A 16,158-nucleotide genomic window follows, 5' to 3' on the forward strand; every position below is an offset into this window, starting at 1 on the left:
CAGGCATGGTGGCACACGCCTTTAATCCCAGCACTTGGGAGGCAGAGGCAGGCAGATCTCTGTGGTTCTAGGCCAGCCTAGTCTACGTAGTGAGTTCCAGGACAGCTGGGGCTACAAGGAGACCCTGTCTCAAAAAAGACAAAAAAAATTTTTTTTCTAGTGTGTATGAGTGTTTTGCCTGTATGTATGTTGTGCAATGCCTGTGGAGGCCAGAAGAGGGTGTCAGATCTCCTGGAACTGGATTTACAGATAGTTGTTAGCCATCATGTGGGTTCTGGGAACAGAGCCCTCGTCCTCTGCAAGAACAGTAGGCAATCTTAATGGCTAAGCCATCTCTCCAGCCCCTTTAATAGATGTAGCCCAGCCAGACATGGTGGTGCTCACCTTTAATCCCAGCACTTGGGAGACAGAGGTGAGTGGATCTCTGAGTTCCAGGCCAGCCTGATCTACATAGTGAATTTCAGGCCAGCTGGTGCTACAGGGAGACCCTGTCTCAAAACAAAAAAGATGTAGCCCAGACTGGCCTCAAACTCACACAGATCTGCCGGCTCCTGCCCCAGAATCTCTGCTTTTAACCAGTTAAGTTTGCTGTCAGAAATGGGGATCACTGTTCAAAGAGCTCCAGGGCTCCCTCCTCAATCTACTATTTAGGCAGGGACAGAAGGTGGCTGCCCCTCCCTGGTCCAGGCTCCTGCCCATTCTACAGATACTGAAGAAAGTTCCTCCTCCCTCGAAACACCTGACCACCACTGATATCCCATCTCCAGCTGGAGGCCTTTGCTGGCCCCCTGGCATCTTAACTTACCTTCACCTCCAATGTGAGGTTGCTGCAAGAGAGGGAAGGACCTGATAAGGATGGATGAGAGCAGGGAGGGGCTGATTTGAGTCTTGTGGATTCTCCCACCCTGCTACCCAGGGTCTAAATCAGCACCCAGCTACAGAGCACCTACTGTGTGCCCAGTCCAGGAGGGCTGCAGAGAGAAACTACCCCACCCAACAGGACTTTGTGGTCTGCAGGGGAGGCAATATAACCCCATCCAGAGGCTGCAACAGGTCTGAGGTTAATTGAGCCTTTTCATCCAAGCTAGAGTTGGGTCTCTCTTTTCCCAGGGCATTTAGAAGGCTTCTTCAAGAAGGTGGTGCTTAGGTAGCCTCTGAGCGCTGAGAGCAGAGATTTCAAAAGCCACAGAGGGGGATAAGGAACGCTGGGCTGCTTTTTCCTGCTACTACCAGATTTTAAATGAGCACCTTAGTCAGAGGCCAACTTTCCATGTCCTCCCAGCAACCTAGCCCCAATTCCAGCAGCTCTTGACCTATTGTAGGAAGATGCATTGTTTGAATAGTCTACCCATGTTACAGAGTGGTAAACTGAGGTCTGGGGAGGTCACAGAGCTCACCTTAAAAATGTACATGCTCTGTACCACCACTGGCATCTGGAGGCCCAGACTTCTGACCAAAGCCTAGAAGGGGAAAGAAGTCACACTGTCAGCCTGTCACATGTATTCCCCACACCCTCCCCTGCCTCTGCTCACCTGCATCTTGGGAGAGTGTGTGATGCTCTTGAAGACAGGGTCATGGGCATGCAGAGCTGTGGGTCAGAGATGTGTTCATGAGCCAGCCTTGGCCCCTGTTGTGTAACCCTCCCATACCCCGGACACCAGCTCGGGCATCACTTTGTCATTCTTACCTATCGGGGTACATTAAACTTTATGCTTGCTTTCAACCAATTAAAGGGCCACAGACACCTTCATTCCACTCCAGCCATGACCTCATTCTGGTTTTGGGTGTTTTTGTTTTTGTGTTTGCTTTGAGGCGGGGTCTCATGTATCTCAGAATGGCTTTGAACTCACTATGCACCTGAAGATTACCTTGAATTTCCTATCTTCCTGCCTCCACCATCTGAGTCCTGGGATTAGAGCTGTGGGCCACCATGCCAGGTTTATATGGTGCTGGGGCTCAAACCCAGAGCTTCGTATGTGCTAGGCAAGTACTCTACTGACTAAGCTATATCCTGTGACCTTATTCTTGACCTTCTAACCATCCAGGAACCTCATTCCAGCCTTGACTCCCCACACTTCACAGAGGAAAAAGAACTCCCAGAGGCCCTTCCTTGGTGGCAATTTCATTATTGCCACTTCCTGTGTGTGACTCGGGTAATAAGCCTGTTCTGCAAGCCTTGATCTCCTCCTCTTTAAAATGGGGATGAAAAAAACTACTCTGCCCCCAAGAGATGCTGCAGAGTTCAGTGGGCTAACTAGTGTGTCATAGTAGCCCAGGCCCAGCCCGAGACAATCACTCATTACCAGCATCTGATATTATTACAAAAAAAGTAAGAGCTAGCCGGGCGTGGTGGCACTGCCTGTAGTCCCAGCACTCGGGAGGCAGAGGCAGGCGGATCTCTGTGAGTTCAAGGCCAGCCTGGTCTACATAGTGAGTTCCAGGACAGCTGGGGCTACGGGAAGACCCTGTCTCAAAAAGACCAAAAAAAAAATGGTTATGATGAATTGGATATAATGCTATAATTCCAGAACTCTGGAGACTAAGGCAGGAGGTTCATCAGTTCCAAGTCAGCCTGGATTACATAGTGAGACACCATCCCCCACCCCAGAAAGAAAGAAAGAAAGAAAGAGGAAGGAAGGAAGGAAGGAAGGAAGGAAGGAAGGAAGGAAGGAAGGAAGAAAGGAAGGAAGGAAGGGCTACAGGGAGACCCTGTCTCAAAAACACCAGAAAAGAAAAAGAAAAAAAGAAAGAAAAAATATTCTATAAAATAAATTATAATGTGTGATTTCGTTTATTTATTTTATTATTTTTATGTGTCTGAGTGTATTGCCTGCATGTGTATAAGTGTACCCGTGTTGTGCAATGCCCATGGAGGTCAGAAGACAGTGTCAGATTCCCCAGAACTGGAGTTAAGGATGGTTCATAGCCACCATGTGAGTGCTGGGAATTGAACCCAGGTCCTCTGCAAGACCAGTCAGTGCTCTTAACCACTGTGCCATCTCTCCAGACCCTAATGTGTGATTTTGGAAACAAGGTCAGGGTTTCCATAATTGGCTTGGGGGGGAGTCTTAGAATAAAAATTGAGTTAACATGTCAGGCATCCCCCTTGAAGGAACTCCAGGAAGCAGCAGGAACCAGGACCTCCATATGTGGGACAGAGATCATCCCCCTAGCCTAAGCAGTAGAGAATGGAGAAACCTGTACTACCCAACTATGGCGTGGGAGTGGGCGTGTGGAATGCAAGTGGAGCCCTTCCCCAGTGCTAGGGTGTCGGTGCTGTGTGATCAGCATCAGTGGATGGGAAGATCAAGGTCAGAGGGCCTTGGCCAGACCAGAATGCCAACCTTACCATTGGCTTGGTCTAAATGTATCTAAACTCTGTTTTCTTTTCTGCACTCCAAACCTGTGCTCACCGTGGCCAATTTTGTTGATAGATTTCTCTGGAGGGACCAAGAAATTTCCTGTGGCACAAAGAACAGATTTGGGGAGAAGACCTGGAGTCCAGCCTCCCTTAGGCATCTGCCTCAGCACCCTCCCAGCCCCAGGGGGCAGACACGCCCATCCAGCCCCACCCACCACTGTTTCCTTGCATAGCTAGGGTCTCGGCTCCAAACCTTTCTCATCAAAAACGCCTTTCTCAAAGAAGAATCGAATCTTGTCACCACTGCTCAAGAAATAGTCTGTGCTGCCCTGTGGAAGGGGACGTGGGAAGGACTGAGTATCTGGGGGTCAGAGCTAGACCTAGCAAAGAAAGGAGTGGATTCAGGAGCTGCCCACCCCTGCAGGACCACAGATACCCCCAGGAGCTTCTCAAAGAGGCCCAGTGAGGCACAGACAGAGGGCTAGAACTCCAAATACCTGGAAGTCCAGCCTGAAGTCACAAACCTGAAATTTCTTGGAACTCTCTTAGGGCAAATACTCCTGAACTTTCAAAGCAGTTATGACCAGATAAGATCATATAAGTTGAAAATGTCTTACATTTGGCTGGAGAAATAGCTCAGTGGTTAAGAGTACTGGCTGCTCTTGCAGAGGACCCAGGTTTAATTCCCATCATCCTCATGGTGGCTAACCACTGTCTCTAACTCCAGTTTCAAGGGATCCAATGTCCCCTTTTGCCTACATGGGTATTGCACATATGTGGTGCACCTACACACATACAGGTAAAACACTCATAGTATAAAATAGAAATAATTTTTTTTGGTCTTTTTTGAGACAGGGGCTCCCTGTAGCCCCAGCTGACATGGAAATATGTAGACCAGGCTCGCCTTGAATTCATAGAGATCTGCCTGCCTCTACCTCTGTTGTGCTGGGACCAAAGGCATTTACCACCACATCCAGCTTAAAATAGAAAAAAAAATTTGAAATTAAAAAAAAGAAAATGAAATATATAAAAATGCCTTTTATGTGTGTACAGATGTATATTGCCTTTCATGTATGTACAGATATGTGTGTGTGTATGTGTAGGCTAGAGGACAACCTTAGGTGTCATTCCTCAGGAGTCATCCTTTTTTCTTTAATAAGACATTGTCTTTTGGGGACTGGAGAGATGGCTTAGTGGTTAAGAGCACCGACTGACCCGGGTTCAATTCCCAGAACCTATACGGAGGCTAACAACCATCTATAACTCCAGTTCCAGGAGATTTGATGCCTTCTTCTTTTGATTCCAAGGGCATTGCACAACACGGGTACACTTACCTACATGCAGGCAATACACTCATGCGCATGAAATAAAAATAAATAAAATATTTTAAAAGACAGCAACCTTCACTGGCCTATTACCAAGTTAGCTAGGCTGGCTGCCCAGCAAGTTCCAAGGAATCTGCCAGTCTCTGCTTCCCCAGCACTGGGGTTACAAGTATGGACCCTGTTGTTTTAGTTTTTATTTTATTTTATTTTTATTTTATGTGTATGCATGTATTGCCTGCATGTAGGTAAGTGCACCTGTATTGTGCAATGCCCACGGAGGACAGAAGAAGCTGTCGAATTCCCTGGAACTGGAGTTAAGAACAGTTGTTAGCTGCCATATGGGTGCTGGGATTTGAACCCGGGTCTTCTGCAAGAACAGCCAGTGTTCTTAACTGCTGAGCCATCTCTCCAGGCCCTGGACCCTGTTGTTTTAATGTGAATTTTGGGGTTTGAACTCAGGTTCTCACACTTACAAGGCAAGCAGTTTATCAAATGATCCATCTCTCCCCAGTGCTAAAAATGCCTCTAATAGCAACAGGAGAGATGGCCCAGTGGTTAAGAGCATGTACTGCTTTTCCAGAGGACCCAAGTTCTAGTCCCAGCACTCAGAATAGGCGGCACACAATGGCCTGTTACTCTACTTCCAGGGTGTTAAGATGTCTCTGGCCTCTGTAGGCATCTGCACATATTCTCACACATACACATAATTAAAAGTAATAAAAAACAGGCTCAGTATGGTAGTGCATGCCTTTAATCCCAGCACTCAGGAGGCAGAAGCAGGCAGATCTCTGTGAGTTCAAGGCCAGCCTGGTGGTCTCTGGTATGAACATTTGAAATGTGCCTGTTCTGACTTTTCTTTGGTTCACCGTCTGGAACTTGTAAAGTGAACTACTACTCCTGCCTTTACTTCTCCTTCACATCCCCTAGTCACCAGTCAAGGACCTTCTTTTCTCCCTACAGATAAGAGTTAGGTAATTTGGGAGTCTTAGATAGACCCACTGAAGGGGTACCGCAATGGCCTCACCCTGTGTCTCTGTTCACCATGGAAGAAGCCAGAGCACTCTGCGTCCTGATTTCCTATCAGCAATTTGGGTAACCTCTTCAGAGGATGCTGTGATAAGAATAGGAGGTAGGAATTGGCTAGGCAGGGTAAAAAGACTCCAAAGAAAAGTAGCCAGTTTCTTGGCTAAAAGTCAAAAAGTCTTTGGGCCTCTTAGCAACATACTCTGTTCCAAAGGCCAAAATTGTCAAAAGTATTTGGGAGCTTTTATCTAATCCCCAAAAGATTTTAGGGTTACCTCTTCAGAGGGGGGGAATGTTAGAGCAGCAAAAAGAGAGAGAGAGAGAGAGAGAGAGAGAGAGAGAATACACGAAGTCAGAAACAAGTGATGGGGAGATATGGGAGGAGTTGGAGGGGAGGGAGCGGGTGTGGATTTGATCAAAACACCTTAGATGCATGTATGAAATTCTCAATAAAGTTTTTTTTAAAGTTAAAAAAGCCGGGTGTGGTGGTGCACACCTTTAATCCCAGCACTTGGGAGGATCTCTGTGAATTCAAGGCCAGCCTGGTCTACATACTGAGTTCCAGGACAGCTGGGGCTACAGGGAGACCCTTTCTCAAAAAGACCAAAAAAAAAAGTTAAAAGAAATACCTTTAATATACTAACCAGCTGTTATGGTGTCTATATATAAATCATCATCCCAAAAGACTCACGTATTGGAATCTTGGTTCCCCACTGTGGTGCTCTCAAGGGGTGATTGGATCACGTGGATTTTAACTTCATTGCTATATTAATGTATTGATGAGCTGATGACTGAATACAATGTTAGAGGTTGGGCTTAGTTGGGGGAAGCAGGTCACCATGGGCAAGGCTTTGAAGGGCACATCTTGCCGCCAGATCCTTCCTCTGTACTCTCTGCTTCCCAGCTACTGTGAGGAGCTCTGCTCCATCAGACCCTCTCTGCCACAATACTGTGTCCATCACAGGCCCACAGTGATGGAGCCAAGTGACAGTAGAGCGAAGTGACAGCAAACCGAGCAAATCCTTCTTCTTTTTTTTTTTTTTTTTTTTGGCTCTTTTGAGACAGGGTCTCCCTGTCTCCCTGTAGTCACAGCTGGCCTGGAACTCATTATGAAGACCAGGCTGGCCTTGAACTCACAGAGATCTACCTGCACCTGTCTCCAGAGTGCTGGGATTAAAGGTGTGGGAATTTTTCCCATGCCTGGCTGGGAATTTTTTTTAATTTTTTAAAATTTTTATTTATTTCATGTGTATGCATACATTGCCTGCATGTAGGTAAGTGCACCCGTGTCATGCAATGCCCATGGAGGTCAGAAGAGGCTGTCAGATCCCCTGGGACTGGAGTTACTGACAGTTGTTAGCTGCCATGTGGGTGCTGGGATTCGAACCCAGGTCTTCTGCAAGAACAATCAGTGTTCTTAAGCTCTGAGCCAAATCTTCAGCCCCCTAAATTTTTTTGGCCTTTTTGAGACAGGGTCTCCCTGTAGCCCTAGCTGGCCTGGATTTGCTATGAAGACCAGGCTGGCCTCAAACTCACAGAGATCCACCTGCCTCTGCCTCCTGAGTGCTGGGATTAAAGGCGTGGGCTACCACGCCTGTCCAGCCCCCTAAATTTTATTTATTTATTTATTTTAGGTGTATCAGTGTGCTGCCTGTATGTAGGTAGATGCACCCATGAAATGCCCGTGGCCATCAGAAGAGGGAGCTGGATCCCCTGGAACTGGAGTTATGGAAGGTTGTGGGTGCTGGGAATTGAACCTGAGTCCTCTGCAAGAGCAGCCAGTGCTCTTAACCACTGAGCCTTCTCTCTAGTCCTGAGCTGGGAAACAAAACAAAACAACAAAACAAAAAAACAAACATGTCCAAAAAACACTGACACACAATACTCCATCGCGTGTCACTGTTTTTCCTTGTGAGCGTGTAACTCTCAGCCACCACCCAGTGTCGCAGCACAGTGTCAACAAGACCAAAGTTAAACTGTAAAGTTTTGCTGAAAGTACATTCCTCTCATAAGGTTGAAAAATCTTAAGTTGAACCATTGTAGTATGGACCAAAATACAATACCATCTTGCATCTTCCCCACCACCATTGACTGGTCTCTGGAATGTTCTCAGAAGGTAGCTGGGTGAGGGGTTCGGATTCACCCCCTCACTCTTCCAGGCCCTTGGTGGCCCTCTTTCTGTTTCCTCACCTGGAGGGTGAGCACGCAGGGATCTGGAAGAAACTTACTTCATAGTACTTTTTCTTGTCCTAACCTTCCCCTGAAAACCAGGGTCAGGATGTTGTCATCCTATTTGTGCCCACCAGATGGCAGGAGCTCCTCAGCATCAGTATGAGTGAGCCCTGTGGCCAGGTCCTCAATTCAGACTATGCAGCCTTAAGAGAGTTGGGTGGAGAAACACCTACCCTATCTACTTGTGTTGCATCCTAAGACAAAATTGGACTTCCTAGTCTGGCTACCAGATGATTCACCCAAGAATGAACCATCACAATCGCAGGCATAGGGCTCACGCTGGTCACAAAGAGGCTCTGTGTGGCCGGAGAACTTTGAGGAATCACAGTAGATCAGTGAACAGAACCACTTGGTATGAGGGAGCTGGGTTCAAATCCTGCCTCTATCAGTTATGAACTGTGTGGTAGAGGCAGTGATATTAACCAATGAGAAGCCTTATTTCCACTTGTCAAATGGGAACAATAATACCTACCTTATAAATTCATAGAGAGGAGTTGATGCAGAAGTACTTAGCCTGGCATGCAGATGGCTGGGGTCTGATGCCTTATCAGGAGCCCGTGGTCTTAGGTTTGTCTCCCCGATCCTGCTGCTCTGGTAGGGGACTAAGCCCCCATCAAAGACCAGATCCTATGTTCACCTGCCCCGGGCACCTACCTGGGCTCGAAGCTGCTCATCTTCCTGGGTGGAAAACTCTGTGCGGCAGTGGAGAGGGACGTCCATCTTGGCCACGATATCGTCAATCCTCTGTTGCATGGCCACACAGTCTTCTGCCGACAAGAATCCTTCCAGAACCAGAAATCCATCCTCCTGGAACTGCAGGCAGGAACAAGACTCAGGTTTCCCTCTGCCCACACTTCCTTCTGCTACTTACGATCCACATTTGACCCCAAACTTAAACTGTATAGTGAGACCAGGTGTCCTGCTCTCGGGGCTCTGTCCCCGATCCTGGACATGGGTGTCTGGTACTCAGTGAGAAGCAGAAAGTATTGGCCGCTTGGATCTTAGAGAGGAAAGGGAAGGGGAGGATGTCTCTCCTCTTGTCCTCCAATGGGTTTGGAGCACATGAAAATACAACCTTTTCTGCTTTGTTTTCTTATTTCCCTATTTATTTATATGTATATGCTATTTATGTGAGTGTGCATATGAAGGTACATATGCTTATGCACGCACAGGGAGGCTGGAAGAGGGCATCAGGTTTCTTCCATTTCCATCTATTCCTTTGAGGCAGGATCTCTCCTGGGACTTGCTTGTGTTTTCTTCCCTAGGCTTCCCTAATAAGCTCTGATGATTCCTGTCAGCACCCACTTAGAAGCTGGGTTTACCGACGTGTGCAGGATGCCTAGCTTGTGCTGAGATTCGAACTCAGGTCCTCATGACTGTACAGCAAGTGCTCTTGTTTTTCTTTGTTTGCTTTGAGACAGGGTCTCACTGTGTGGCCCAGGGAGGCCTCAAACTCAAAATCCTTTTGCCTCAGCCTCTTGAGTGCTGGGATTTCAGGTGTGGAGCACATCTGGCTATTACAATGTTTACTGAGCATGTATTGCATAAGAGACACAGTTTCAGCCGGGCGTGGTGGCGCATGCCTTTAATCCCAGCACTCGGGAGGCAGAGGCAGGAGGATCTCTGTGAGTTCAAGGTGAGCCTGGTCTACATAGTGAGTTCCAGGACAGCTGGGGCTACAGGGAGACCCTGTCTCAAAAAGCCAAAGGAAAAAAAAAAAAGAGAGAGACAGTTTCAGGAGGTGGACATGTGGTTAGAAGCAAGCTAGCCAAACGCCCTTACACAGCTTACAGTCTAGTAAAGGAGACCAATACTACATCAGTCACCAGGTAAGAACACCATCCTACATTGTGCTGAGCACAGAGAGGGACAGGCTTTGAGAACTAAGGGCAGAGCATCCAGTGAGAGGATGGGTCACAGGGTAGCTCTAGAAAGTGGCATTTAAAAGGAAACACAAGATACTGCGAAGGAAAGAGATGGGAAGGACATTGCAGACAGAGAACAGGATGTGTCAAGCCTCTGAGCATGAGAGCAACATGAGAAATTGAGAAGAGATGGAAAACAGGGAGGAGACTGGAGGGAGGCAGCGGGGGAGGCAGGGAGGTGGGGGGGAGAGGCAGGGGCTGGGCCAGACAGGGAGCCTGTGCATGCAGCAGGGAGGCCTGGGGGCTTAAGCAGATGGCTTGCTCTGATTTGCCCCCAAGTCCTTTTATTGTGAGGCTGTTGAGAGAGATAAGGAGAGAAAGAACATCTGCAGAGCTGGGGACGGAGTGGTAGGTAGAGTGCTTGCCTACCCGGCATGAGACCCTAAATTTCATCCCCAGCACTGAAAGAAAAAAAAGAGGAAGATTAGGGACCACAGGAGCAAAGATGTAAGGGGGCATCAGTGAGCCCTGCTTAGCGAGAACACTACTGGGAACAGTGAGCTTAAAGGTTCAGCACCAAATGATGAACAGAAAGTATGTCTGGAGCAAAACACAGCTCATAAAAACCAGGTGGTGAGCTGAGGCAGTAGCATGCTTCTGCCTAACATGCCAGGCCCTGAGTTCCACCCCAGAACCACAAAAACTCTGTCAAAACCATATAGAGGGACTGGAGGGATGGATTGGTGGCTGACAGCACTTGCTGCTCTTGCAGAGGACCACAGTTCAGTTCCCAGCACCCATGTTGTGTGGTTTCAAGGGTAACTCCACCTTCAGGGAATCCAAGGCCCTCTTCCGGTCTACATGGGCACCCGGGTACACACATTCACACTCTCACATGCACACACAAATAAAAATATAAATAATAATAATCTTTTTCTTAAAAGTATATTGGGGGCTGGAGAGATGGCTCAGAGGTTAAGAGTGCTTCCTTTTCTTGTAGAGTGCCTGAGTAGGGAAGGCAGACACTCTGCCATTGAGCACATCCACAGCTCCAGGAGAGACTTTGAAACAAGGATCCTGCCTGGGGCTACATACCAAAACACAACAACCTATCAGACTTGGCATATGTATGGCTGATTATTTTAAAGTGTGTGCAGCTCTAATTCCCATGAGGCAAGCTTTCATAATGGGACTGACAGTGGACCTGGGAGGGTGACCTACCTGCTGACCTTGTCCCCCTCCAGCTTTCTGCCCTACCCCGACCCCAGACTGGGTGGATTAAGTAATCTGAATTCTCTCCCTCCCTCCTTCCCTCTCTCCCCTTTCTCTCCCTCTCTCTTCTCTTTCAAGTACACACACACACACACACACACACACACACACACACACACACGTACCCCATACCCCAGGTCTGTAGCCTGGATGTCTCCCGCTGTGTGCACAGAAGTTGGGACTGAGCCTGGGTAACCCACCCTCTGTAAAATGTCATAGTGGGTGTTCAAGGGCCATGAGAAGTCTATGCCCCCTTATCAGATGCTCCCAGCCCACAGGCCCCTACCTTCTGGAGCTGTGAGGGGCTCAGGCAGGCCATGGGGAACACTGCAGGACACTGTTGGCTCTGGGTGCTGCTTCCAGGGCTGGAGAGGAGAACATTCAGGAGGGGAGAGTGGCAGAGGTCCAGGAGGACTTAACCCTTCCCTACCTGGAGAATACGCAATCCCACTGCTCTGTCCTCCCACAGACACACTCAGCCAGTGCTCTCCACCCTAGGCCCAGCCCCTCTCTCCCCTCTGACCTTGGAAGTGGGCCTGGCCTTGGCCAATGTCCAACCTTCAGTTAATCCAAGATTACCCTTCACCTATCCCCTCCTAGTTTATGCTCCCTTACTCCCTCGCGGTTTCTTTCTAGAATCCATTCCTGGCCTGCACTTACTGGGTACCTAAAAATTATGTTATTTGGTGTTGGGCAGACAGTGGACTGTCACAGTTCAGGTGCCAATACTACCTGCGACACTGGTGAACATCTGCCCCTCTCTGTGCCTTAAGTGAGGAAGGGAAAGGTTTAAACATCTTCAGTCACTGAAATGACATCTGGGCTTGGGTGGTTTTGTTGTGCAGATAGGCCCCTCCAGCTCTATCTGAAGCCCTCCATATCCAAGAAGATATGGAAGGGAGCTGAGGGGATGTAGAGCTAAGGGGGGACTGGCGTGTGGAGCCTAGGGCCTCAGAATGAGGAAGAGGGGCTCTGGTTCCTGCTCCCCAGCCTCAGGCCCAAGCTGTTTGGCATCTCCAGAGGGGCTGGCAGGGCACCCAGAGCCACCTGCTGGCTCTGCATTTGACAGGGCTGCTAGGTCTGAAAAGCCGTCCACTGGCCTTCCCAGAAATAGTGCTTTGAGCAGCCAAGGACAGAGTGTCTCAGGAATGAGCGAGGGGACACTGCTTGGCCGTCAACAGTCTTGGCCATGGATCAAGTGTTTTCTGGGCCATAACAGTGGAGGCTGCTGCTTCATGTTAACCATCCAGGCTTCCAGAAAGCTAGGAAGGGCTGAGCCCACTGGGCCCTATAGCTGATGGGAATTCTCAGGGGTTAGGCTGGGAGAGGGGGAGGCAGGAGACAGAATCAGGGGACTCACAGGGCAGGGCACATTCCCAGCTGTGCAGCCCTTTCTGATGCAACCTCTGAGCAAAAACAGACAGCCAGCTGAGTGAGCGCTGGGAACAGCACGAAGCAGGCCCCACTGCTGAACCAGCAGTGGTCAAGGGACCCCACTAGGGGCTGGGGCTGAGGCTTTGAGGCAGGCTAGGTTCGGTTCCAGCCCTTACTTTCTGTAACTGGCGATAACAGGACTTCCTGTGAGCAGTAAGCAAGAAGGAACCTTCCTTCTGCTATGGAGCTTGGCCTTGGGCTTGGTACTGGGGTGCCCCCCAACCAGTTCACCAAATGCTAGCAGGGTTGAAAGTAAAAGCATTTTGTTTTGTTCTTCAATTTATTTATTTATTTTTTGGTCTTTTTGAGACAGGGTCTCCCTGTAGCCCCAGCTGTCCTGGAACTCATTATGTGGACCAGGCTGGCCTTGAACTCACAAAGATCCGCCTACCTCTGCCTCCCGAGTGCTGGGATTAAAGGTGTGTGCCACCATGCCCGGCTTCTTCAAATCATTTTGAGCTTTTCCAAATGTCTAAGTTGCTGTCATAACTAGAGAAAAGACCACCAGTGTGGTTTATTTAGATAGAGTAGAGCAGCCTGGGGTGGGGGTGAAGGCTGGGCAGGGAGGGAAGGCCAGCCTCCATTCTGTTTTTTCTGTTGTCTTTGGGAGGAGAGTAGGGGGTATTTCCACATCATTTGTTTTTTGTTCCAAATGCTAACCAGTTCCAGATTGAACTCTCTAACTCTGGGGCATTGGCCTGGAGCCCCCGGGGTCGGGGAAGTGTGGCAGTGGGGGAGGGGAAGTACAGTTGGTGGGGCAGGGACTAGACCAGAGCAGACAAGACCGGAAGGCCTCACTCACTCTCCGAGGTATGAAAGGGAGTCTTCCAGTAAGTGAAACCCCTGCTCGGCCTCCCCATGACAGGGGACGAAGACATGGAGTCTTGACTCAGACCTGAAGTGTCCGGGTAGAGGAAGGCAGACAGACCCTAGATTGTTGCAGAAGAGCTACCAAAGCAACTCAGACCTCCTCACTAAGGCCAGACACATGGGCCTCTCTTCCACACTCTAAGACTTCCGCTGTACAGTTCCGGTGGGCTCCATGGTCTAGGAGGAAGGTGGGAGTCTCTTTATTTGGTACATGGTTTGAGCATATACCCCAAATATCCATGTTAGGACCCTAATTAGCTTTTCTATTTTTGATTTATTTTTGAGGCAGGGTCTCTCTGTAGCCCCAGCTGGCCTGGAACTCACTATGTAGACCAGGCCGGCCTTGAACTCACAGAGATCCGCCTGCCTCTGCCTCCAGAGTGCTGGGATTAAAGGCGTGCGCCATCACACCCGGCTTTTTTTTTTTAATATTTTATTTATTATTATTATTTTTTGGTCTTTTTGAGACAGGGTCTCTCTGTAGCCCCACCTGTCCTGGAGTCACTATTTAGACCAGGCTGGCCTTGAACTTGCAGAGATCCACCTGCCTCTGTCTGCCAGAGTGCTGGGATTAAAGGTGTGCACCACGCCCGGCTTCGGCTTTATTTTTGTACTTTAAGAAAGGGTCTTATTCTGTAGCTCAGGCTGGCTTCAAACCATATAGCTCCCAAATGGCTTTGAACTGGTGGCAATCTTCCTGCCTCAGTCTTCAGACCACTGAAATTATGGGCAGGATTATGGTGACCTGGTTTAGAGCCTTAATTCTGCAGTGTGGGGAAGTGGGGCCTAGTGGGAAGTGTTTGGGTCCACTCGTGAATGGGTTATTATCTGTTGTGGGAGGTTGGAAAGGGCTAGCTTCTGCTGCTCCCCTCCTCCCTGACCCTCTCTAGAAGGTGCCTTTCTCCTCTTCTAACTTCTGTGGCGTTAGAAGGCAGCATGAGGTGAGGTCCTTGCTGTATGCAGCCATCAGGTCTTGGACTTCCAACCTCCATGACTGAGAACCTAAGGAAGCCTTCCTCTAGAAATTACCTGGGAGCCGGTATAGCTCAGTCAGTGCTGTAGCTCAGTAGAATATTTGCTGAGCATGTTCAAGGCCCTGGGTTCCACTCCCAGCTAACAGCAGTCTTAGATATTCTGACCGCGGTGGAGTGGACACTACAAAGCACGGTGGTTCCAGTGGCTATTGCTATTCTGATATCACAAAGAGAATAGAAGCCCAAGGGAAAAACAACAAAGAGCTGGAGCCACGAGCACTTGCTGCTCCTGCAGAGAACCTGGGTTTGTTCCCAGCACCCACACAGCGACGAGGAACTGTCTGTACTTCCAGTTCCAGGGGATCTTTCACCCTCTTCTGCCCTCTGTGGGCACTGCACACATGTACACTTACATACATGAAGGCAAAACGCTCATAAAAAATTTAAAACAAAAACAATGAAGGTGGGGCATACCTTTAATCCCAGTACTCAAGAGGCAGAGACAGGAGGAGCTCTGTGAGATCAAGGCCAGCCTGGTCTACATAGTAAGTTCCAGACCAGCTGGGGCTACAGGGAGACCCTGTCTCAAACAAAACAAAAAAACCCCAAGGAACTATAGTCTTATATCAAAATGTAGTAGAACTAGCCAGATGTGGTAGCACACCTTTAGTCCTAGCACTCGGGAGGCAGAGGCAGGTGGATCTCTGAGAGACTGAGGGCAGCCTGGTCTACATAGTGAGTCCCAGGCCAGCTGGGACTACAAGAAGACTTTGTCTCAAAACAAACAAAAAAAAACAAAAAAGAAAAAAAAATTAAACAAGTGAAAAAGGAAAACCAGTAGAACTGGACCCTGAAGGCAGTTTTTTCTACCTCTCAAGAGTCTCTGCCCTTGACCCCTGCCATGGGACTACAAGAAGACTTTGTCTCAAAACAAACAAACAAAACAAAAAAGAAAAAAAAAATTAAACAAAACAAGTGAAAAAGGAAAACCAGTAGAACTGGATCCTGAAGGCAGTTTTTTCTACCTCTCAAGAGTCTCTGCCCTTGACCCCTGCCAAGGGCCTGGGAGCCAGGCAGGCGGCCCCAGGGTGCCTCTCAGCCCTACCTCTGCAGCACCCTGGGGACTGGGGACTGGAATCCAAAAGGCCCTCTGAGGGCAGAGAGGAAATGCCCATGGCACAGATGGAGGTATGGAGACCACAGGAGGGAAGAGACAGACCTCCCTTTGTCCACAGAATGACTGAACTGGCTCAAGGATCCCTGATGACTGCTCGCACTCCAATACCCTCTTACAACTCCAACCCATCAAAGTTCACGGGGGTCCAAACTATAGGTGACTGGAACACCAGAAGACATGCTGGCCATGGGTTCCCTGGCCAGGGCCCATGACTGGCAGACAGGTGCTCTGGCTCACAACCTCCAGCAACTGTCTCGGAGGAGCCCCAAGTTTCACAAGGCAGAGATGAGCAAACTCCTCAACCAATTAGTTAACAGAGACCAGCAAGTTTCGGAGGGATGAAGGGGCAGACCCTGGCCCATAGCAAGGAGACCTCCAAAAGCTACTTGTGTTATAGATTTATTTGATATTTGAACTGAGTCTACAAGTCCAGACCCACGTGTAACGGACTGCTTCCTGGTTGTCAGAGGCTAGTGTGCATTATTTCCAAGGGTTACATCTAATGACACGACGCAGAAAACACAGATGCACGGAGAGACAGACATAATAGTTAAGACAAGAGACGCTAAAACGTGCCTTAGTGTCCACATGATTGATCTAAGGCAGGGACCCTTCTAAAGTGGGG

The 16,158-nt window shown here is 48.8% G+C and overlaps 1 protein-coding gene across 2 annotated transcripts in view; it reads right to left on the reverse strand.

The window, feature by feature from the left end:
* Nucleotides 1-11,545, reverse strand: part of Phyhd1 (phytanoyl-CoA dioxygenase domain containing 1) — a 15,522-nt gene extending 3,977 nt beyond the window's left edge. The window contains exons 1-7 of one of the 2 annotated variants that reach the window (XM_008826124.3): nt 11,365-11,545; nt 8,596-8,754; nt 3,615-3,690; nt 3,414-3,461; nt 1,533-1,588; nt 1,398-1,460; nt 806-827 (exon numbers count right to left, since the gene is read on the reverse strand). In XM_008826124.3, coding sequence (XP_008824346.1) covers nt 806-827; nt 1,398-1,460; nt 1,533-1,588; nt 3,414-3,461; nt 3,615-3,690; nt 8,596-8,754; nt 11,365-11,397 — 457 coding nt within the window. In that variant the 5' untranslated portion in view covers nt 11,398-11,545. The remainder of the gene's footprint in view (nt 1-805; nt 828-1,397; nt 1,461-1,532; nt 1,589-3,413; nt 3,462-3,614; nt 3,691-8,595; nt 8,755-11,364) is intronic. The other variant, XM_008826115.3, reaches the window with a different exon arrangement.
* Between the last annotated feature and the right edge of the window lie 4,613 nt (nt 11,546-16,158).

Source organism: Nannospalax galili, unplaced genomic scaffold, assembly GCF_000622305.1.
Source record: "Nannospalax galili isolate Female #2095 unplaced genomic scaffold, S.galili_v1.0 scaffold290, whole genome shotgun sequence".
Classification (NCBI taxonomy): domain Eukaryota; kingdom Metazoa; phylum Chordata; class Mammalia; order Rodentia; family Spalacidae; genus Nannospalax; species Nannospalax galili.